The sequence below is a fragment of the Anolis sagrei genome, chromosome 12 (genome assembly GCF_037176765.1).
Source record: "Anolis sagrei isolate rAnoSag1 chromosome 12, rAnoSag1.mat, whole genome shotgun sequence".
Taxonomy (NCBI): Eukaryota; Metazoa; Chordata; class Lepidosauria; order Squamata; family Dactyloidae; genus Anolis; species Anolis sagrei.
In genome coordinates, this window is record NC_090032.1 from 4,700,200 (window position 1) to 4,723,748 (window position 23,549).

The 23,549-nt window shown below is 43.6% G+C and overlaps 1 protein-coding gene across 1 annotated transcript; it reads right to left on the bottom strand.

Moving 5' to 3' along the window:
* Nucleotides 1-7,970: 7,970 nt before the first annotated feature.
* Nucleotides 7,971-21,780, bottom strand: MCL1 (MCL1 apoptosis regulator, BCL2 family member). Its single transcript, XM_060758070.2, has 3 exons — nucleotides 21,063-21,780; nucleotides 11,161-11,408; nucleotides 7,971-9,472 (listed from the first exon to the last, which is right to left on the bottom strand). The coding sequence occupies exons 1-3, from the start codon at nucleotides 21,703-21,705 to the stop codon at nucleotides 9,356-9,358; spliced, it is 1,008 nt and encodes a 335-aa protein (XP_060614053.2). The 5' UTR covers nucleotides 21,706-21,780; the 3' UTR covers nucleotides 7,971-9,355.
* Between the last annotated feature and the right edge of the window lie 1,769 nt (nucleotides 21,781-23,549).

Here is a 23,549-nt window from a genome sequence, read left to right on the forward strand (position 1 = left end):
CCAAGGTTGTTGTGAAAGGACTTGAATTAGAAAAACAGTGGAAATGGGTGACAATTTCTGAAGGGTTGCCTGATTTCTGGGTGTGATAAATGATCATTGGAAGTGAAGAGAGGGAAGGAAAAAGCTTGGATACAAGACCAACAATTCAGATTTTTTTCATTTCCTTCTGGAGGAGCATATATATTAATTTGGCATTGGAGAGGGATTGGCTGGTGACTGGTTTTCTCGATGTTCAATAACAGGCCGAGTTTCTCGTATGTTTCTGCGAAGGTGTTTAGAGTGGCTTGTAGGTCTTCTTCTGAATGCGCACAGACGACGTTGTCATCAGCATACTAGAGTTCTATAACAAATGTTGTTGTAACCTTGGTTTTGGCTTTCAGTCTGCTGAGGTTAAATAGATTGCTGTCTGTCCGATAGATGATATCCACTCCGGTGGGAAGCTTCCCATCAACAAGGTGAAGTGCTCTTCCAGCAGTCACCAGCCAATCCTTTTCCAATGCCAGAAATACAACTTAATGGTGTAACATTAGAAAATGTGGACCATTTCCGCTCCCTTGGCAGCCACCTCTCCACCAAATTCAACATTGACATCGAAATACAACACCGCCTGAGCTCTGCGAGTGCAGCATTTTTCCCGAATGAAGCAGAGAGTGTTTGAGGGCCGGGACATCCATAGTGATACCAAGGTGCTTGTTTATAAAACCATTGTCCTCCCAAACCTGCTATACGCCTACGAGACATGGACTGTCTACAGACATCAACATTGACACTGAAATATAACACCGCTAGAGCTCTGCAAGTGCAGCATGTTTTCGAATGAAGTAGAGAATATCAAGGTGCTTGTTTAGAAAGCTATTGTCCTCCCAACCCTGCTATATGTCTGCGAGACTTGGACTGTGTACAGACATCAACATTGACACTGAAATACAACACTGCCTGAGCTCTGCGAGTGCAGCTTTTTTCCGAATGAAGCAGAGAGTTTTTGATGACCGAGACATCCGTAGGGATACCAAGGTGCTTGATAACAAAGCTACTGTCCTCACAACCCTCCTATACACCTGCGAGACATGGACCGTCTACAGATGTCAACACTGACATTGAAATATAACACCGCTTGAGCTCTGCGAGTGCAACATTTTCCCGAATGAAGCAGAGGGTGTTTGAGGACTGGGACATCCGTAGGGGTACCAAGGGGCTTGTTTATAAAGCTATTGTCCTCCCAACCCTGCTATAAGCCTGTGAGACGTGGACAGTCTATAGACATCACATGCAACTCCTGGAACAATTCCATCAGCGCTGCTTCCGGAAAATCCTGCAAATCTCTTGGGAAGACAAGTGGACAAATGTCAGCGTGCTGGAAGAAGCAAAGACCATCAGCATTGAAGTGATGGTCCTCCGCCATCAACTCTGCTGGACCGGCCATGTTGTCCAAATGCCCGATTACCATCTCCCAAAGCAGTTGCTCTACTCCAAACTCAAGAACGGAAAAGGGAATGTCGGTGGGCAGGAAAAGAGATTGAAAGATAGGCTCAAGGTGAATCTTAAAAACTCTGGCATAGACTGAGAACTGGGAAAAACTGGACTTTGAGCACTCCAGTTGGAGGTCAGCTGTGACCAGCAGTACTATAGAATTTGAAGAGGCAGAAATGGAGGGCGAAAGAGAGAAACGTGCCAAGAGGAAGATGCGTCAAGCCAACTCCGACTGGGACTGCCTTCTACCTGGAAACTGCAGGAGAAGATGCGGGTCAAGAATCTTGCTCCACAGTCAGCTACAGACCCACCGCCAGGATAGTACACTTGGAGGACCATCATCCTCGGACTACGAGGGATCGCCTAAGTAAGTAATAGTGACAGGGATAAAAACAAAAGGAATGTCCATTTGCAGGAACCCCTCTTTCACCCTTTCGGGAGTCTCCCTCCCCCACTTTTCCAGGATTAAAGCTTCCCTTTGCTTTCTTTCTTTCGCAAGGCCTCTCTTATTACAGGAAAAGCCAGAGCGCTGACTTCACCCGAGAGGAATGGTGTTAACATTTGGACAAGCTTTCTTTTTTCGCTCTGGGAAGAGAAAGGGAAAAGCAGCTGTGCTAAGAGCATCCAGGAAAAACACTGGGCTCCGGGAAGACCCTGCTCAATCCCAGGCCAAAGGAAGCCATTGTCTGAGAGAAGATAAGCTTGGGAAGAAGTCAATAAAATCTCGCAAACCAATGCTGGGAGGCTGATTCCGGAAGAGGAAAGTTCAACATTCTTGGAGAGCATTGATTCCCATGCCAGGACCCCCCCCCCCCTCGGTTATTTCCCAGTAAAGCCAACCAAGGCTAAGGAATCCATTTAAACCCATCCCCACAGGGATCGGTTGAATCGATTGCGGAACTCAGTTGAGCAAAGCTTTCCACTTCCGGTTTTCTAGCTCTTGTTGATTATTTCACGATTGGCTTTTCAGCCTTCAAAAACAACACACACAAACCAAACTCCTTCCTTTCTCAGTTCACGTGACCAACAATCAGTGCTAAACAATTAAACATGGGAACAAAATAATTTACTATATCAGTGTTTCTCGACGTTCCTAATGCCGCGACCCCTAAATATGGTTCCTCATGTTGTGGTGACCCCCAACCATAACATTATTTTCATTGTAATTTTGCTCCTGTTATGAATCGTCATGTAAATATCTGATATGCAGGATGTATTTTCCTTTACTGGACCAAATTTGGCACAAATACCCAATATGCCCAAAATATGAATACTGGTGATGTGGAGGGAATTGATTTTGTCATTTGGGAGTTGTAGTTGCAGGGATTTATTGTTCACCTACAATCAAAGCACATTCTAAACTTCACCAATGATGGAATTGAACCAAATTTGGGACACAGAACTCCCATGACCAACAGAATATATTGGAAGGGTGTGGTGGGTATTGACCTTGAGTTTTGGAGTTGTAGTTCACCCACTTCCAGAAAGTTCACCCACTTCCAGTTTACCTACCCGAACGTATTCTCCCCTATGAACCATCAAGGAGGTTAAGATCTTCCAGAGAGGCCCTGTTCTCGGTCCCACCACCTTCGCAAGCATGTTTGGTGGGAACGAGAGACTGGGCCTTCTCTGTGGTGGCCCCATGGCTATGGAATTCTCTCCCGAGCGAGACTAGATCTGCCCCCTCCCTCTTGTCCTTCAGGAGGCTAGTGAAATCCTGGTTATGGAACGAAGCATTCCCAGAATAATGGCTGAGACTGGTTACAGGCCAAAGTGAGTGACCACTTATGCAGACTGAGCTGAACATGATTTTACCTTGGCGATGTGGTATATATGTATTTTATCTATATGTATTTTAATCTCGTATTGTTGTATGATGTTTTAACTTGTAATAGTAGTATTGAATACTTGCTGTAAGCCGGTCTGAGTCCCTCTCCGGAGGTGAGAAGATTGGGATATAAAAGCTTTTAATAAATAAATAAATGGTAAATCTTAGCATGAATACTCAGTATGTCCACATGTGAACACTGGTGGAATTTGGGGAAAATAGGCCTTGACATTTGGGAGTTGTCATTGCTGGGAGTTATAGTCCACCTACAATCAAAGAGCACTCTGAACACCACCGACGATAGAATTGGGCCAAAATTCCCATACAAAACCCTCATGCCTTGAAGAGATTCGCTGGTATGAGCCTCTCTCCAGCCTTGCATACTCTCCCTCGCCCCGTGCACCATTGCTGCCATGCGCTGAGTACGCCTACTCTCCCCTCCCCACACTGAGATATACAAACACAAGACTGGCTGATGAAGAGACGTGAATCAGCAGAGATGGACAAAGTGATTATGTGGATTCAGGAGAAATATACAGCAAAGATTGGTTATTGGTTTTCTGATATGTCAGTGTGTTATGACCAGCCACTGCCAGAAGGGACGGAGAGCTTCATCTATGCTGATGATCGTGCCATCACCGCTCAAGCAGGGAGCTTTGAAAGGGTTGAACAGAAGCTCTCTGAAGCTCTAGATCAGTGGTTCTCAACCTTTCTAACACCAGGACCCCTAAATATGGTTCCTCATGTTGTGGTGACCCCCAACCATAAAATTATTTTCGTTGCTCCTTTAAAACTGTAATATTGCTACTGTTACAAATAGTAATGTAAATATCTGATATGAAAGATGTGTTTTGTTACAAATAAAACATAATTAAAGTAGCATGAATAATCAGAAAAAAAATGGATTTGCAGTACCTTCAACCGATTTAGCGCTGACTTCCACAGACCACTGAGACCTCCACACAGAACTCCCGGATGGCGAGAACATGGGACAGGCGAGGCAAGTTTGCGCGAGGCTAGGCCTCACATGGAGGTCCCCTCGCCTGCCCTGGGCCCTCGCTGATGGCAGGAGTGCGATCTAGGTAAGGGAGGCCTTGTGCAAGGTGGAGGAGCTGACCTGGAAATCCTGGCTGTTTCCCTGGCACAGGGGTCGGCAGCCATTTTGAGGAGGCGGAGTGGGCAGGGCCAACCGAGGTGCCTTTGCGACCACCAGAAAATGGCCCAGCGACCCCCCTGGGGGTCGCGACCCCTAGGTTGAGATCCACTACTCTAGGTGCTCTTACAGCCTCCTTGAGCGGTGATGGCACGATCATCAGCATAGATGAAACTCTCTGTCCCTTCTGGCATTGGCTGGTCATTTGTGTAAATGTTGAACATGGATGGAGCAAGCACGCTCCCCTGAGGCAGGCCGTTCTTCTGTTTCCGCCATCTGCTTCTCTGGCCTGGAACTCAACAAAAAAGCTCCCGTTTTGTAGCAGGTTTCCTACGAGGTGGGTGAGGTGGTCGTCCTTTGTGATATTATACATTTTTCTCAGGAGGAGGCGGTGGTTTACAGTCTCATAAGCCGCTGACAGGTCTATGAAGACAGCTCCTGGGATCTGCTGCCTTTCAAAGCCATCTTCTATGTGCTGAGTCAGGTTCAGCACTTGCGATGTGCAGCTTTTGCCTTTCCTGAAGCCAGCTTGCTGTGGGATCAGACAGGGGTCTATATTTTCCATAATTCTATGCAAAATAAGCCTCTCCAGAACTTTGTAGCGGTGGCACAACAGGGGGGTCGCTCTTTGCCTGGATCATTACGCTCTTTGCCTGGCTTCAAGATGACGATGACTCTTGCTTTCCTCCAGATTTTGGGGTTCTGACAGGATGCAGTGCAGTTGTTCATCAGCTCCAGCAATGTAGCAATGTTTAATGCTGATATTGTACTATGCTAATAATATAATATATTGTATGTAATATATACATTGTAAGCTGCTCTGAGTCCCCTTCGGGGTGAGAAGGGCAGCATATAAATGTTGTAAATAAATAATAAATAAGATGGTGGCATCCACTTTGTTAGGGGTTTGAATAATATGTGAGGTTTTTGGGAACCCTGTAAATTCCTTGAAAAATATATTCAAGCAAAACACACAAACATTATATTCTTCTTTTCCACCATGAACAGTTTGAAACCCCTTATAGAACAGTTAATGAAAAAGGCTTACGGAAAGGGATGAGAAGAGCGGGGTAAAATGTTGTAAATAATAATAATAAAAAATTAGGAAAAAATAATCAAGATTGTTTACCAAAACTGTCAAGATTTCAGTACAGCTTTTGGGATCAGCCTTGGTTTCCTCAATGGAAAGAGGTGGGATTGTAAGAAGATGTTTTGAATGGTCCTGGAACATTAGATTGCTTTATCATCCATTCATGCCTTAACATCTTAAAAGCTGGATGACACCTTCCTGGCATGGAAGTAATGAACTTTTTTCTGACCAAATCCCCAGAAGCAAGCTGTGGATCACTTTGGAAGAAACCCTTTGCAGTGATTCTTACCTAGTAGGCCAGAAAAGAAGCCTGGATAACAGAAGGACAAACCTCAATTTTGGGAGTGTATGCCAAGGAAGCAGCCATTTTAAGTGAGGATAGCTAGAAGATGGGAGGTTTGAGGTCTCCTAGGATGGGAGGAGCCAAGCCTTAGGAGGGAAAAAGATTTCAGCTTCTGTGGAGATGAGGATTGGGAACTGGTGGAAGAAGAAGTGTTTTTGGAAACTGGGTTTTCAGAGAGAGTGTGTCTGTGTCAGGCAGGGCTGATTAGCTGACGGGAAAGGTCTGACAGCTACCTGATTTCTTGTGGGAGATAGTACAAGGGATTAGCTCTCTAGACTGGGTTAGTTAGCTGAAAGAACTCTGGGAAGAGTTAGATGATAACTCAGGGGACTGCCTAGGATAGGTTAGTCATTAACTCATTGCTATTTCAAGCAACCATCAAGCTATAGTACACTTTTGTAACAAATCAAGCATTTTGTGCCTCTCAGATGGTTAGTTGTCTGTTGTTTTTATAAATAAATCTTTTTCTATTTAACTTTCAAAAAGGTCTCTATCGTTCCTCAATCTATCAGTAATCCTTTGTGATAATTCTAGTATCTTTAACATCCTAAAGGTCTCTTATCCAAACAGTCATTTTGGGAGCTAAGGGAAGAGCTGTGTTGGCAGAGAAGGGAAAAGTTTACCTCAAGGACTCATTTTAAAAATCCTAAGACAGGTTGGGTTGGTCACAGCATTAAACCAAAAGAAGACTGAAGCAGTGTTCACTCTACCATTACACATATCTATATAACATCATCTCGCTACCACACTTGTGTCCTGTAGTGTGATATTACATATAATCCTTTACAGTGGTGTTCAGCCGTGGGATATATTATAGTATATACTTTATACTGGTGAGATACTTGGTGTTAGATCACTACGCATTTCTTTATACCCTTCTGCAGGCTGAAGCTTGTAATTTGAGCAGATCATTTACCTCTGTATAGACAAGGATACTATGGCTGGTAAGTTCAAAACACCCAAAGTAGTCAGCCGGAGAAAGATGGATCTAGATTCACAGCGGGTTGTGTCTTTGCTCAGTTTGTTCCAGTTATCCCTAAAAGCAAATGTGTCTTTGTGAGCTTTCGCCAAGTGCAATTCAACAAAAGGGTTTATGAAAAGCCGAGACCTCCATTTGAAAAGTACAAGCAAACAAAGGGTTTGGATTTTAACAGTTATTTATCTGGAGCAACTCTTCCTCATTTGACAAAGATTTCCTGTTATGAGGGAAGCTGGCCCAGAGGTTGCTGGGAAACCACTTTTGATACACACTGCATCCCAGCCTCAAAATGGATATTTGCAAAATGGCAGATTTGCATTACTTCCAGGGAAAAGCTTTGCACAATGTTAGGCGGCACCCAAGTAAACAAACACAAGTTTGTGCCTCCCACAATCTTGAAAATGATCTTACAAGTTTAACTGGAGAAAAAAATCCACTTAAAATCCGGTTTCTGCCTCCTGCAGAATTCTGGGGTTTCTAGTTTAGTGAGGCTGTTAAAGGCTCCTCCCTAAACTATAAACCCCACAATTCTGCAGGATGCAGAAACCAGCTTTTAAGTTGATTTTTTCTCAAGTCCGAATGTATTCTCCCCTATGAACCATCAAGATTGCTAAGATCGTCTGGAGGGGCCCTGCTCTCGGTCCCACCAGCCTCACAAACGCGTCTGCTGGGGACAAGGGACAGGGCCTTTTCGGTGGTGGCCCCTCGGCTCTGGAACTCTCTCCCACTGGAGATCAGAACTGCCCCTTCTATCTTGACGTTCAGAAAACAGGTGAAAACTTGGCTCTGGAAATTGGTATTCGACGAGTGAGTCAATATTCTGTGATACAGATGGATGATGACGTACAACGATTTTATTGTGATGACTGACCATTGTAATTATATGACTGTATTTTGCTATTTTAATGTTTTTAGTCTAATATGCAATATGATGTTTTTAATGACTGTTTGTGATATTACTGTTGGAAACCAGCCTGAGTCCCTCAATGGAGGTGAGAAGACCGGCATACAAAACTGCTAAATAAATAAATAAATAGTATGATGAAGCAGTAAAGCAATATTGGCTCATACTACCCAAAACAACACACTTAAGATACACACCAACTCTTTGCAAAAAACAGTGTTGGTTTTTTAATATATCGCATCATGGACATTTGCAAGTGGAATGTTTCCTCTTTCACCGCCTCTTTATTCTTAACTTATACAGGAGAAAGTAAAATTGTAGGCCTAGGTCAAAACACGGCTACTGAAATGAATGGAACTTGTTAGCTAGAACAACCAGTCATGTTACATGAAATATGCAGAGCTAATCCCACACATTACAGAGAAGGAAAACGACATGGGAACCAGAAGGGTATAAGTCAAGGAGGGAATAAGGAACCAAATATTAAGCAACACTGGCTATTGATCACGACTGCTTGAGGCTGATAGGATGCTGAAGTCCATAAATGTCTGGAGGACCACGGTTTTTCCGTTCCTGGGACAAGGAATGCTAACACTTCAAGAATATTTTGCAGTCTCTAGCAATATTTGTCTGCTTCCTCATGAAAACACAACCCAAGTCCTTGTGATGCTTCTATTAACAGGTGCTCTGGAATTTTTAGCTACAACCAGTGAAAAGAGAGGAAGGAGACCACGCTTAGGCCTCGAGTGACCCATCAGGTTTCAATTATTTGGCCACAAAAGACTCAATGAGGGCATATCTTTGCCTCAAGAGAAGAGAGCCACCAGAAAACCTGTGAATTGTTTTATTAAAGTGAATGTAAACAAACAGTTCCGACCAGAGCACCATCTTCCACCACATATGCCTAAGACGCAAAGTTAACAGCACGGCATAGACTAAAAAACATCCTAGCTCAACAGCAACACAACTTCAACTCTGGATTCTACAACTGAAGTCCATCGAGAAACTGACGTCTACAAGCCTGTCTCGGAACCACTCGCGGGATTGAGCATCACTGTATGCATAGGCCGGGTCTCCAGGAGCCAACTGACAGAAGTCTATTTTCTTTTTTCAGAATTGTATAAATTTAGCCACAAAATGGATGCTATAAGGAAAGGAGAAATCAAAACAAAACATGAAGTAGAAAAGTCCCAACAATTCAAAACACTTCCTCTTGGAGAGGGGAACTTTTTTAAAAAAGGGAACAGGCTGTGAAGGGGGGCAACTGGCCAATGCAGTTTACTGGACCAAGATTTCTTTCTCTCACGGCCAGGCCTGGAGAGTCCACAACCAAGCCTGTCCTGGAGCGCTCACAGCTTCTCATTGTGACACTTCTGGGGGAGCGGAGGATGCACGTTTCTTCGTCAGAGATGTCTACTCCCATCTGCAAAGACATTCTCGTTGGTTTGCGTTGGATACCTGCCAGTTCAAGCCAACCCTTCCATGGGAATTCCAGGTGTTTTAGCCTCCCATCAACTTTGAAAGAACAGCTCAGTTTTCTAGTTGCAGCAGGAACAGGATTGTCCAAGTGAGGGGATGGCTTTTGGGCTCACCGGATCATGTAGGCCAAGCCTGCCCCTATTCCAGCCACACTGGCAAAAGCCACCAGAACATTCCTGATGCCACCTTCTATGTCCTCTACATGGAAGAACTGAACAAATCCCTCCTGGAAAAAAGAAGCGAAGGATTAATTCTTTTTCACGTGGCTACAGCACCCGCGGCGTTCAAGATACTTTCACAATCACAAGGATGCATTTGGTTTTTATACATGTATAAAAACCTATCGGATAAATGTTGGAAATGTCATGAGCAAGTTGGTTCTTTCTTTCACACATGGTGGACCTGCAAGATATTGGTCTAAAATTCATGATGAAACAAAAAAATTTTTTAAAGGAATTTCTCAAAAAAGCCAGAATATTATCTATTAGGCTTTACTGATTCAGACTTACAATTAAATGAAGAAGATGATAAACCAGAATTGTTTTTGCGAAAGGATGGAAACAAGAAGAAAACCCACCCTTCGAAGAGTGGATGGATAAAATTAAAGAAATAAAGGATATGGACGAACTGACTTTTTATTGAAGAAGAATATGGGAAATAAGTTTAAAAAGGACAAATTGGGATCTCTTTCAAGACTATCTGAAAAACATTAAAATTTTTAGTTAAGTTAAATATAAGAACTTAGAACAAAAGAATGGGTGTTAACCAAGAAGATGGAATGGAAGTCAATTTTTTTATTATTTTCTTTTTATTTATTTTTTATTTTTTCTCTTTTTGGACTTTTTCTCTCTTCCTCTTTTTCTAATTTTTCTATTATTACATTGTTCCCACTTGTTTCTGTTTTACTTTGTAGTATATTAGTCAAATAATTCAATAAAAATTTGCAAAAAAAAATCACAAGGATGGACTACACACAACCATGCAGATAAAGGATATCGACATTTATGATAGACTTGAGAAGGTATAAGGAAGATCTGGCGTTTTTTTATCAGCTCTGTATTTTAGTGGTCACACACAGAATTTACAACACTTTCAGCAAAACCGACTGAAATGTACTTCGTCATGCACTAAAAGATGGAAGCTGTACCAGAGATATTCCTATTAGGGATAACAGATTAAAAGCTAGGAAAAAATACGGACAAACTCCTTTTCCTACTGAATGCAGCAGCAAGAATCTGCTACGCAAAACTCTGGAAAAAAGGAGAGATTCCAGAAGTTAGTGATTGGATAGAAAAAATTGTAGATATTAGAATTATGGACAGATTAACATACTTAATATCAAAAAATAAGGGGACCCAAATAAGAGAAACTGATGGGACAAAAATGACAAATTATCTAAAGTAGAAAAATGGAAATACAATAATATAAAAGGAAGAGAAAATAAGATGGAAGAAAAGACAAGATAAAAGAAGAGGAAAAACTACTCAGAAGATATTTAGGAAGTCAACAAAGGAGATATATACTATCCTTCTCCTGGTTTTGATCTACTTATCTGCTGTTTTTTTCTTTTTCTCTTTTTACCGTCTTTCTGTTTTTTTGTCTTTTGTTTTTGGTTTTCTGTTTTTTGTGTGCTATTACTATCTCTATTATTATTTTGTATTTTAAAAGAAAGCTTTCAATAATTATATTAAAAAAAATTCCTGCTGAATTTTTTTTTAAAAAAAGATGGAAGCAGTGCACACTCATCAATTTCACAAGATGGTGACCTGAAAGTTTAATGATTTTAACCATGCTTTGCAAAACAGGTGATGATTTTGCTGAATCATATTTTTAGAGCCCAGACAATCGCCTCCCAGCACCCCCTGAGTCACCCAATTTTGAAAGAGTTACAAAAGGAAAGGACGGCTTACTTACCCAGGCATTATGCTTCAATAGCCAGTCTCTCTTGTCCGTCACCAGCACATCAGTGATAATTTCTATTAAAGTGTTGATAGCATTCTCTTGGTTTATGCTCTTCAGGTGTTTGGCAACAAAGGCACCAAAAGAGATGAGAGTCACAATGCGCCCCCAGTTTATTATGCCATCTCTGAAGACTTCTGTTGCAACTTCTGACACAGACGTCAAGTCCTCTTCTTTCTTGATTTCCAACTTTCTCAGCATTCCTGAATAAGAAGAGGAAAGGGTATGTTAAGCATGTGCTCTAAAAGCAGAGACCACAGAAGAGAAAAATATTGTTCTACTAGCTGTCCCCTTCCACGCGTTGCTGTGGCCCACATGGGGGTTCTGTGTGGGAGGTTTGGCCCAATGCTATCGTTGGCAGAGTTCAGAATGCTCTTTGATTGTAGGTGAACTATAAATCCCAGCAACTACAACTCCCAAATGTCAAGATTCTATTTTCCCCAAACTCCACCAGTGTTCACATTTGGGCATATTCGGTATTCGTGTAGAGTTTGGTCCAGATCCATCATTGTTTGAGTCCATAGTGATCTCTGGATGTAGGTGAACTACAACTCCAAAACTCAAAGTCCGTGCTCACCAAACCCTTCTAGTAATTTCTGTTGGTCATGGGAGTCCTGTGTGTCAAGTTTGGTTCAATTCCATCATTGGTGGGGTTCAGAATGGTCTTTGATTGTAGGTGAACTATAAATCCCATCAACTACAACTCCCAAATGACAAAATCAATTTTTTTGAGTGAAGGACATACATTGGGTTGTTAGGTGTCTTGTGTCCAAATTTGGTGTCAATTCATCCAGTGGTTTTTGAGTTCTGTTAATCCCACAAATGAACATTACATTTTTATTTATATAGACTAGCTATACATGCCACGCGTTGCTGCGGCCAACCTTCACTGGCTTTCTCTCCTTCCTTTTCTATCTATTCTTGGACTACAACTCCCAGCAGTCCTCCTGATTGATCAATCTACCAACTATCTATCTCTGTCTAATCTATGTATCTTATCTTTCTGGAGGATTGCTGGGAGTTGCAGTCCAGGAATAGGAAAAAGGAAATATGTACATATTGGGATGCTCTCAAATAAATCCAAAGAGAAGCAAGCTTGGAGCTTGGAAGCAGTTCATTTGGAACATCCTCCTCCCCTAAAGGGCCTGGTCTAGGGGATGCTGGGAGCTGTTGTTTTCGTGCATGCGCTGTATCGTCATTTAGTTTCTTGGGTTTTTACTTATTTACAGCATTTATATGCCACCCTTCTCACCCTGAAGGGGACTCAGAGCGGTTTACAAGGTATATTTTCATACAATATATTATATTATTAGCATAGTACAATATCAATATTATATATTACTATATTGCACTATACCAGTGGTTCTCAACCTGTGGGTCCCCAGGTGTTTGGCCTACAACTCCCAAAAATCCCAGTCAGTTTACCAGCCCGTTTATCTGGGGACCAACAGGTTGAGAACCACTGCATTATACCATTATATTTTAATATTATTAGTAATATTACAAATTATAATTATAATATTGTATTATTATTATTACTAGTATTATATTGTATTACATTATAATATAATTTTAAGTCCTGTCCACTGTTTTTTGCGAAGGGTTTATGAGGGATGGTCACTCATCAGTCTGTTAAGGGTGTAGTGTCCAAATCTGGTGTCAATTCGTCCATGTGGTTTTTGAGTTATGTTAATCCCACAAACGAACATCACATTTCTATTTATATAAATTAAAACAAGACTGAAATAAGTACCACTACCCTTTCAAACAAACCAATTTTTGTCACAATTATTTGAAACTCTCATGTTAAGTATTTTGAAGCAGTAACTATTCTGACATGAAAAACTGTTTCTGAGACTCAGGAACAAGGAAGTTAGCATTTACTTTAGGGAGTTGCCCAAAGCAGTTTCTTTATTTGAGTCAAGCGAAGGAACTATTCATAAGGCTTGAAGCCAACAAGTAAACATTCTGTCTGGTTCAATAGGTTCCCATGGAACTAAGTGAGCCCAATCTTAAGCCTTCTCTAACCCAGGAAATAAATACCACTCCTGATTCCAAGGAATACTCCTCCTAAAAAAAGTATTGCACATGTCATAAAGCTTTTTTTAAATCATCCAAGCTGCCAGCAGCTCTGCCATAACCTGTCATATTAACTAAGCAGGGTTACTGTAGGTTTTTTTGGGTTATATGGCCATGTTCTAGAGGCATTCTCTCCTGATGTTTCGCCTGCATCTATGGCAAGCATTCATAGAGGTAGTGAGGTCTGTTGGAACTAGAAAAATTGTGTTTATATATCTGTGGAATGACCAGAGTCAGTCAAAGAACTCTTGTCTGCTGGAGCTAGGTGGAAATGTTTCAACTGACCACCTTGATTAGCATTTGATGCAGGCGAAACATCAGGAGAATGCCTCTAGAACAGTGGTTCTCAACCTGGGGTCCCCAGATGTTTTTGGCCTTCAACTCCCAGAAATCCTAACAGCTGGTAAACTGGCTGGGATTTCTGGGAGTTGTAGGCCAAAACACCTGGAGACCCACAGGTTGAGAACCACTGCTCTAGAACATGGCCCTATAGCCCGAAAAAACCTACCACAACCCAGTGATTCCAGCCATGAAAGCCTTTGACAATACATTAAGCAGGGTTAACTTGTCATATTTATTTATTTGTGGCATTTATATGCCGCCCTTCTCACCCCGAAGGGGACTCATATTATGTTATTATTATAAGGTAAAGGTTGTCCCCTGACATTAAGTCCAGTCATGTCTGACTCTGGGGTGTGGTGCTCATCGCCATTTCTAAGCTGAAGAGCCGGCGTTGTCCATAGACACCCCCAAGGTCATGTGGCCGGCATGACTGCATGGAGCGCCGTTACCTTCCTGCTGGAGTAGACCTATTGATCTACTCACATTTGCATGTTTTTGAACTGCTAGGTTGGCAGAAGCTGGGCTGACAGCGGAAGCTCACACTGCTCCCTGGAATCGAACCTGCGTCCTTTAATCCACTGCGCAACCGGGTCCCCCATTATTATTATTTAATAATTACATTATTATTATAGGCAATTACATTATTATTGTAGGCGCTCTATCTATCTATCTATATATTATTTATCATGTCAGGAGTGAACCAAACAGTTGTTATTGCAAGTGTGGAGAAGAGCAAACCACACACCACCTGCTGCAATGCAACATGACCCCTGCCACATGCACAATATTTATAATATTATCGTATAGTTTGATTCTCTCCCAGCATATGTTTACCGTAAGATTGGTAACTGCCTCTTCCTCCTCATGGACACCTGGCATTTTCTGTTTGATAACCACTTGTTGTGAACTGAAGTATTATGTTACTTGCATGGGAGATTAAGGCATGGTCCAATGCACGAATCTCCCATGCAGATGAAGTGGTGGACTGAAATGTGTGTTAAGCACTTCCATTTTTGGTAGAGTTTTGTTAGGATTTGGAAGGATTCTATACAGCTTAAAATAACTGTGTTTTTTTTCACAAATCTTAGCCTGACCTTTTACATTTTTAAATTGCCTTGAACAGGTAGGGTTACTTTTAATATATATGTGCTATGGCGACAATTTTTATGCTTACATTTTGTTTTGTTAATCTTATGCTTATGTTGTTTTTTTACTTTGTATGTTTTGTGATGTTACCTGGGAACCGCTCTGAGTCCCCTCGGGGAGATGGAGAGGTATATAAATAAAGTTTTTTTATTATTATTATTATTATTATTATTATTATTATTATTATTATTATATATGCTCAGCATTGTTTTTTAAAATGTTAATTATTACATTTGGCCCAGCCATAGGTTTTTAAACGTCGTCATGTTATTGTTTATGTTTACTGCTTATTTTTATTATGAGTTATGTACTGACTTGTTTTACTGTTGTTATTGTTTTTATTGATGTATTGTGGGCTCGGCCTCATGTAAGCCACACCGAGTCCCTTGGGGAGATGGTAGCGGGGTATAAATAAATTATTATTATTATTATTATCCTCTGTGCTTTCAAAGGAGCCTCTGCTTCACTTGCTTAAGTACAGGCTCATCCTTAAAATATTATTTTGAAGGATAGTAATCTTCTTTCTTCTGTTTAGCATCCTTCATTACTATATCACATTTATACTCTTAAGACAACCAAAAATACTACTGGTCCTACTCTACAATTCTTCATTTAGTATTCTAGTGACATGGTAACATACTCATTTGAAGAAGGCTAGCAAAAGTAGAAAGCTCAGGAATGTATTTATTTCTTTATAAGCAAGCGCTAGCTAATCTTTCACCACTGTATGCAATAAGTTCCTGTCCCCTTGCCAGGCAGAGCAGGATGTGAGCAACAACTAGGCCTAATCTACCATCAAAGGCTATTTTCCGCAGGCAAAGTTCCCCCACCCCCATGATTTGGAGGACGAAGTTCAGTTTCGTTTCTGCTGATCTTGAAACTTAAAAGCAAAAGAAGTCAGAGCTACATATCTCTGAAGAACTCTACCCTCCCACATGGATCTGCCCAAGAGAGACCTTGGGATCCCAACGTCTCATAAATACATTTAGTAGGTTGGGCCTTTGCAGGGGTAGCTCAAAAAAACAATCCCTGCCATCTTAAGTTGTCAACAGTGTTTTAAAAATAGACATTTAACAACTATATCCTTTCTACATTGAAGCGACAATATTTCTATAGGGTGTTTGTGTATCTGCTGTGTTTACTCACAACAATCAGCCTCCACTGTGGGAGAAAGGAAGTGAACAACAATTACATAGCAAAACTCTGAACAACACCCTGGAGTGATCAACCTCTTGTAAGCCAACCAAGTCATCACAATGTTGTTGTTGGGTTTGGCATATTTTTCTGTGTGGCTATTGCTGAAATAATAAGGATTATCCCACCAGGCTCAGTGTTTTGTTTCACTACAGGTGTTGCTTTTTCCCTCACTTCCCTCCCATCCTTCTTCCTACTTTTCTAACCCCCCCCCCCTTCTGCCCCCAAACAGAAGTTAGGGAATAAGTTTCCTAACCCTAATTCTTCTACCTCTTCCCTCAGGTGGCGATTCTCCCTTCTGTCCCTTTTTTTTGGGAAGGACTGTTTGGGAGGAGAGGTAAACAAAGGTGCATATATTCAAGCCCTTAAAACTCCTCATAGCTACAAGAAATGGCTGCCATCCCTCCCCATTCACACCAAAAACCTACAAAAACACAACATTATATATAAATATAGGTATAAATATATGGAATAAATAAATAAACATTGGAACTTTTTCAATTGAGGCCACTAAAAACAGCTGAATAGAAACATCACGCCACCATTTCTTTTTAAAGCATTTATTACTCAGCTTTATAGTATTGTTTCATAATTTTGAGTATATATATATATGTGTGTGTGTGTGTGTGTGTGTGAAACAGGCAGATGCTGTATGCATGAGTATATACCACACATATTAAATATTCAGATATTTATCTCATGTATATGTATATATATGTAAAATAAGCATATATATCTGATGTATACATGGAAGGAACTATCTGTGTATGTGAAATATGCCCCTATGTGAATTATGCATAAATATATATTATACAGATATATTTTTCTATATACATAAAAGGGAAATACATGAGAATATCTATTTATCTATCTGTGTGTGAAATATGCCCATATGTGAATTATGCATAAATATATATCATACAGATATATTTTCCTATATACACAAAAGGGAAATACATGAGAATATCTATTTATCTCTCACTATATATATGTGTGTGTGTGAAATATGTCCATATATGTGTGAATATATATCTATCCACCCACATAATAGAACAGTACTTATATATGTGTGTCATAGATATACTTTCAAATATATACAAGAGGGAAATATCTGAGCATATTAAGTATAACTACCTATCTATACATATGAAATATGTCCATATGTGTGAATTATTTTTTGAACTCCCTGCCCAGGGAAGGCAGAATGGCCCTTTTCCTGAAGGTTGAGAGGTGACATGAGAGCCATATATAAATATGCAAAAGAGCATCATAAAAAAGAGGGGGCAGGCCTGTTTTCTGCTGCCCTTGAAACTAGGACTTGGGGGCAATGGGTTCAAATGACAGGAAAGGAGATTTCACTGAACATTAGGAAGAACTTCCTAACAGTAAGAGCTGTCTATGTCTCAGAGTGTGGTGGAAGCTCCTCTCTTGGAAACTTTTAAGCAGAGGCTGGATGGCCATCTGTCAGGGGTGCTTTTCCTGTATGGCAAGGGGTTGTCCCAGATGGCCCCTGAGGTCTCTTCCAACTGTATTATTCCATGATTCTATGAATAGAGTGGGATTGTTGCTTCCCTCCATCTAGACATGCATCACATTCAAGGCCCACCATATCATTTTATGTGGACAGCAACTCCTGTCTTTATCATGACTAGAGATGATGGGAGTTGTGATATGGTAACATCTGTGAGGCTTTGAATTTAGAGGCAAGGCTTCTGGATAGGATGACCAACTTTAAAATACCCTTTCAACTTTTCCCAACCTCAGAGACAAAAGGGTTGCTGGGTCGCCATCCCATCATCCCCAGTCTGCAGGGAAAATAATCAAGTGATGGTTGTCATTCAGTGACATCTAGGGACACAAACTGAATAAAAACTAGAGCCTTGTGTATCTATGGATTCAAGAACTCTTCAAAAGCAACCCTAAGAAGGATTTGGCCTTCTGTGGAAGGGAGTTTGACACCCCTGGTTATACCCAGTCCTCATCAAAAGTTGTCATTCAGTGACATCAGGGGATCCAAATAGAAGTGCCTTCCAACTCTTTGAGTCTATTGTACCCCACTCCAACCATCAGAAGAGGCAGGTAATAAATAACATGTATTCTTATTACATCGCCCCTGCATTTAAACATATAACCCAGGCATGGGCCAACTTCGGCCCTCTCTCTAAGTGTATTGGACATCAACTTTCATAATTCCTAACAGCCTGCTGGCTGTTATAATCATTCCAGCATTTTCTCTTGCCTACAAAGGATGCCTTTCTAGTAGGCCAGGAGGGAGGAGTTTTTCCCCAAGCCCCCTCCTTGCCCTTTCCTCCCCTTCCTCTTTTCTTCCTCAGAGGCAGAAAGTGAAGAAAAAATGGGAAACATGGTTCTTATGTTCCCTCTTTAATAACAATACTTTATCTCCCAGAGGGTCTCTACCTTCTCTTCTCCCAGTTAAACATCCCCCAGGAGGAAAAAGAAAATGAAGGAAGAAAGGAAGGGAGAAGGATGGAAGGGAATGGGGAATGAAGGAAAGACAATGGGGGGGGGGGGGAGGAAATGACAGAATGAAAGGTGGAAGGGAATAGAGGGAGGGAAAGGAGAGTGAAGGAAAGACAACAGGGAGGAAGAGAAGGATAGAAGGAAGGGAAGGTGGGAGGGAATGGAGGGAAGGGAGAATGAAGGAAAGACAAAAGGGGGAGGGAAAGAAGGAAAGGACAGAAGGAAGGGTAGAAAGGAATGGAGGGAGAGACTGGAGAGTGAAGTAAAAGTCAAAAGGGAACCAAGGAGGGGAGGAAGAGAAGGATGGAAGGAAGGGAAGGTGGAAGGGAAAATGAAGGAAAGGCAAAAGGGGGGAGAGAAGGAAGAGCAGGATGGAAGAATGAGGGAAAGGCAAAAGAGAAGGAAGGAAGGATGAAATGGAAGGAAAAAAGACAAAAGGGAGAGAGGGGAGGAAGGCAAGATGAGAAGGGTGAAAGGGAAGAATGAAGGAAAGACAAAAGGGAGGGAGGAAAGGATGAAAGAATGAAAGAAAGACTAAAAGAAGAGAAGGGAGAAAAGATGGGAGGAAGGAAGGAGGAAGAATAAGGGAGGGAGGAGAAAGAAAAAGGAGGGAAGGAAGAGAATTGAAAGGAGGAAGGAATAAAGGAAAGATGGAAGGAAGGGTGAATGGGGAGGGAGGGAAGAATGAGGGGAAGACAAAAGGGAGGGAGGGAAGGATGGAAGGGAAGTAAGAATGAAGGAAAGACTAAAAGATAAGAAGGGAGAAAAGATTGCAGGGAGGGAGGGAGGAAGGAAGGAGGGTAAGGGAGGGAGAAGAAAGAAAAAGGAGGGAAGGAAGGGAAGGAGGAAGGAATAAAGGAAAGAAGGAAGAGAAGGATGGAAGGAAGGGTGAATGAAGGGAAGACAAAAGGGATGGAGGACTGAGGGAAGGAGGAAGGAAAGAAGGAAAGAAGGAAGGGTTGAAGGGAAGGAGGGAGGGGAAAAGAAGGAAGGAAAGGATGGTGGGGGAGAGGAGGGCCTGAGAAAAGAGCCGAAGGAAGGACAAAAGGGGAGGGAGAGAGGGAAGGAGGATGGGCCAAAGGGAAGGAAGGAGGGAAGGGAAAGAGGAAAGAGAGAGAGAAGGAAGGAATGAAGACAAAAGGGAGGGAGGAAGGGGCTGAGGAAAGGAGGGAGGAAAGAAGGAGGGGCCAAAGGGTTGAAGGGAAGGAGGGAGGGAAAGAGAAGGAAGGATAGGGGAGAGGAGGGCCTGAGAAAAGAGCCCAAGGAAGGACAAAAGGGAAGGGAGAGAGGGAAGGGGGAAGGGCCAAAGGGTTGAAGGGAAGGAAGGGGGGAGGGAAGGGAAAGAGGAAGGGAAAGAGAGAAGGGAGGGAGGGACTGAGGGAAGGAGGGACGAAAGAAGGAAGGGCCAAAGGGAAGGAGGGAGGGAAAGAGAAGGAAGGAAAGGATGGTGGGGGAGAGGAGGACCTGAGAAAAGAGCCCAAGGAAAGACAAAAGGGAAGGGACTGAGGGAAGGAGGAAGGGCCAAAGGAAGGAAAGAGAGAAGGAAGGAAGGGAAAGAGGAAGGAAAGAGAAAAGGGAGGATAGGGTGGTGGGGGAGGAGGGCCTGAGAAAAGAGCCCAAGGAAGGACAAAAGGGGAGAGAGGGAAGAAGGGCCAAAGGGAAGGAGGGAGGAAAAGAGAAGGAAGGACACGGCCTGAGAAAAGAGCCCAAGGAAGGACAAAAGGGAAGGCCCAAAGGGTTGAAGGGAAGGAAGGGGGGAGGGAAGGGAAAGAGGAAGGAAGGAATGAATGAAGGGAAGACAAAAGGGAGAGAGGGAGGGAGGGACTGAGGGAAGGAGGGAGGAAAGAAGGAAGGGCCAATGGGTTGAAGGGAAGAAGGGAGGGTTGAAAGAGGGAAAGAGGAAGAAAGGAAGATAGGATAGGGTGGTGGGGGAGGAGGGCCTGAGGCTGAGGAAAGAGACCAAGGAAGAAGGGAAGGGAGAGAGGGAAGGAGGAAGGGCCAAAGGGTTGAAGGGAAGGAAGGAGGGACGAAAGAAGGAAGAGCCAAAGGGTTAAAGGGAAGGAAGGAGGGATGGGAAAGAGAAAGGAAAGAAGGAAGGATAGGGTGGTGGGGGAGGAGGGCCTGAGGAAAGAGCCCAAGGAAAAAGGGAAGGAAGAGAGGGAAGGAGGAAGGGCCAAAGGGAAGGAAGGAGGGAAGGGAAAGAGGAAGGAAAGAGAGACGGAAGGATAGGAGGGCCTGAGAAAAGAGCCCAAAGAAGGGCAAAAGGGAAGGGAGAGAGGGAAGGGTTGAAGGAAAGGAAGGAGGGGGGGGGGAGGGAAAGAGGAAGGAAAGAAAGAAGGAAGGGAAGACAAAGGGGAGGGGGGGAAGGAGGGCCAAAGGGTTGAAGGGAAGGAGAAGGATGGTGGGGGAGAGGGGGACCTGAGGAAAGAGCCCAAGGAAGTAGGGAAGCGAGAGGGGGAAGGGTTGAAGGGAAGGAAGGAGGGAGGGAAGGGAAAGAGGAAGGAAGGTTAGGATGGTGGGGGAGGAGGGCCTGGGTGCGCCTCCATCTCCCTGTCCGGGGTTCGCCCTTTTCCTGCTCCGGGGAGGCCCTGTCTGTCCCATATCCCGGGGCTCACCTTGGAAGGCGAGCAGGTGCTTCTCCCGGAGGCTCTCTCCCACCCGGCGCAGCGTCTCCAGCGCCCGCGCCACCTCGGCCTCGTCGGGGCTGCTCCCGAAGCGTCCCAGGAGGCCTTGGAGGGAGAACTTGGGCCCGGCGGCGCCTTTGGAGCCGGCCTCGTCGGCGGCCTCGCGCAGGTAGCGGCCCACCACCTCCAGCGTGGTCTTGCGCAGGTGGTCGGGGCAGAGTGCGGGCCCCGCTTTGCCTTCTTTCTCCTCGGGCATCTCTTTGTCGGGCGAGGGGGTGGACGAGGGCACGGCTTCCTCCTCGTCGTCCTCCTCGCATCCGTCGAGCTCTCCCTCAGGCAGCGGCAGGGAGGCCGGGCGCCATTTTGGCTGCTCTCCTTCTCCCTCAGCGGGGGAGCCAATCAGCGCCCGCGGAGCCCCCTGGCAGGGGCCAATCAGCGCGCTCAGGGGTCCCCCGCCAATCAGAGGGCGCGGCCCCTCCGAGAAGAAGGCCTTCGCAGATTCCTCGCCGCCATTGTTGCTCCCTCCGCTGCTGCTTTCCCCGACGCCTCCTCCGGCTCCGGGCGAGGCGGCGGCGTTGGGCGCCATGCTGGGGGCTCCCCCGCAGACCAGCACCATCGACTTCTTGTTAAACATGGCGGCCGCCTTCTCCTCAGCGAGATGGTCCGTCTCGTCGCGTCGCTGTGGAGAGGGAGTGGCGCCGACAACGGCCGGGGCTTATATAGACTCCCACGGCGTGACGTCAACGCGCACGCAAATGAAGAGAGGAAACCACGCCCACCGCTTCCGGAAGGGAGGGGGGAATGCTCCTCGCCAGGCTGGCAATGTGAGGGGGCGTGGCTAGAGAGTTGGGGGCGTGGCTAAAGGGAATCATTCTGGGAACTTCCAGGAGGAACCAAGGAAGGAATGAATGGAGTCTGGATTTGGGACATTCATGTTGAAATCCAAGGGAATATATATACACACACACATTTACATACCTACATTCACACTCACCCAATGTAAATATAGATGTGTGAATATATATTTATTAAATATTAATAAGTACTACAATATATTAATTAAATATTATATATTACATGCAATATTACTCATTGCAGTATAGTGATATAGTACATTATAGTAATCACCTGGGAAGGAATCCCACTGGAGCATTGCAGCGCACCCAAATGCCTGGGAGTCACTCTGGACCGTGCTCTGACCTACAAGAAGCACTGCCTGAACATCAAGCAAAAAGTGGGTGCTAGAAACAATATCGTACGAAAACTGACTGGCACAACCTGGGGATCACAACCAGACACAGTGAAGACATCTGCCCTTGCGCTATGCTACTCTGCTGCTGAGTATGCATGCCCAGTGTGGAACACATCTCACCACACTAAAACAGTGGATGTGGCTCTTAATGAGACATGCCGCATTATCACGGGGTGTCTGCGCCCTACACCACTGGAGAAATTACACTGCTTAGCCGGTATTGCACCACCTGACATCCGCCGGGAAGTAGCAGCCAATAGTGAAAGGACCAAGGCAGAGACATCTCCAGCTCATCCCCTGTTTGGGTATCAGCCAGCACGTCAACGACTTAAATCTAGACATAGTTTTCTAAGATCTAAAGAGACACTTCCTGGAACACCTCAGCAAGCGAGAGTCCAAAAGTGGCAGGCTCAAACCCAGCACCTCAACCAATAGCTGATCCCAAATGAGAGACTCCCCCCTGGGCACACAGAAGACTGGGCGACTTGGAAGGCACTGAACAGACTGCGCTCTGGCACCACGAGATGCAGAGCCAACCTCAAGAAATGGGGCCACAAAGTGGAATCCTCGACATACGAGTGCGGAGAAGAGCAAACCACTGACCACCTGCTGCAATGCAACCCTAGCCCAGCCACATGATGCACAATGGAGGACCTTCTTGAGGCAACACCAGAGGCACTCCAAGTGGCCAGATACTGGTCAAAGGACATTTAACCAACTACCAAACTCACAAGTTTTGTACTTTTCTGTTTGTTTGCTTTGTTCTGTTAGAAATGTAATATAATGGACTGGTTGCTCTGACATGACAAATAAATAAATAGTAATATACAATACTAATGTTTTGCGATGCTAATAATATAATATATTGTCTATACATATATTAATAACTAGCCGTCCCCTGCCACGTGTTGCTGTGGCCCAGTCTGGTGATCTGGAAAATAAAGTAATGAGAAAGTGTTGGTTTCTAATCTATGTAATTCCTTTCTGCTTGTGAGTAAACAGTATTTCTTGTTGTTTCTTTGTCAGTGTTGATGTGGAGAGTGTCTGGTTTGCCTACTCTGGAATATGCAACATACCATAGTCCTTCTTGAAGGGTCTCTTTCAAATCTGTGATACTATATCTGTGTGTGTGAATCATCTATCCATCTATATCTATGGCTGGATGGCTCTTTGTCAGGAGGGCTCTGATTACGTTTTTTTGCCCTGGTGAAGAGAGTTGGACTGGA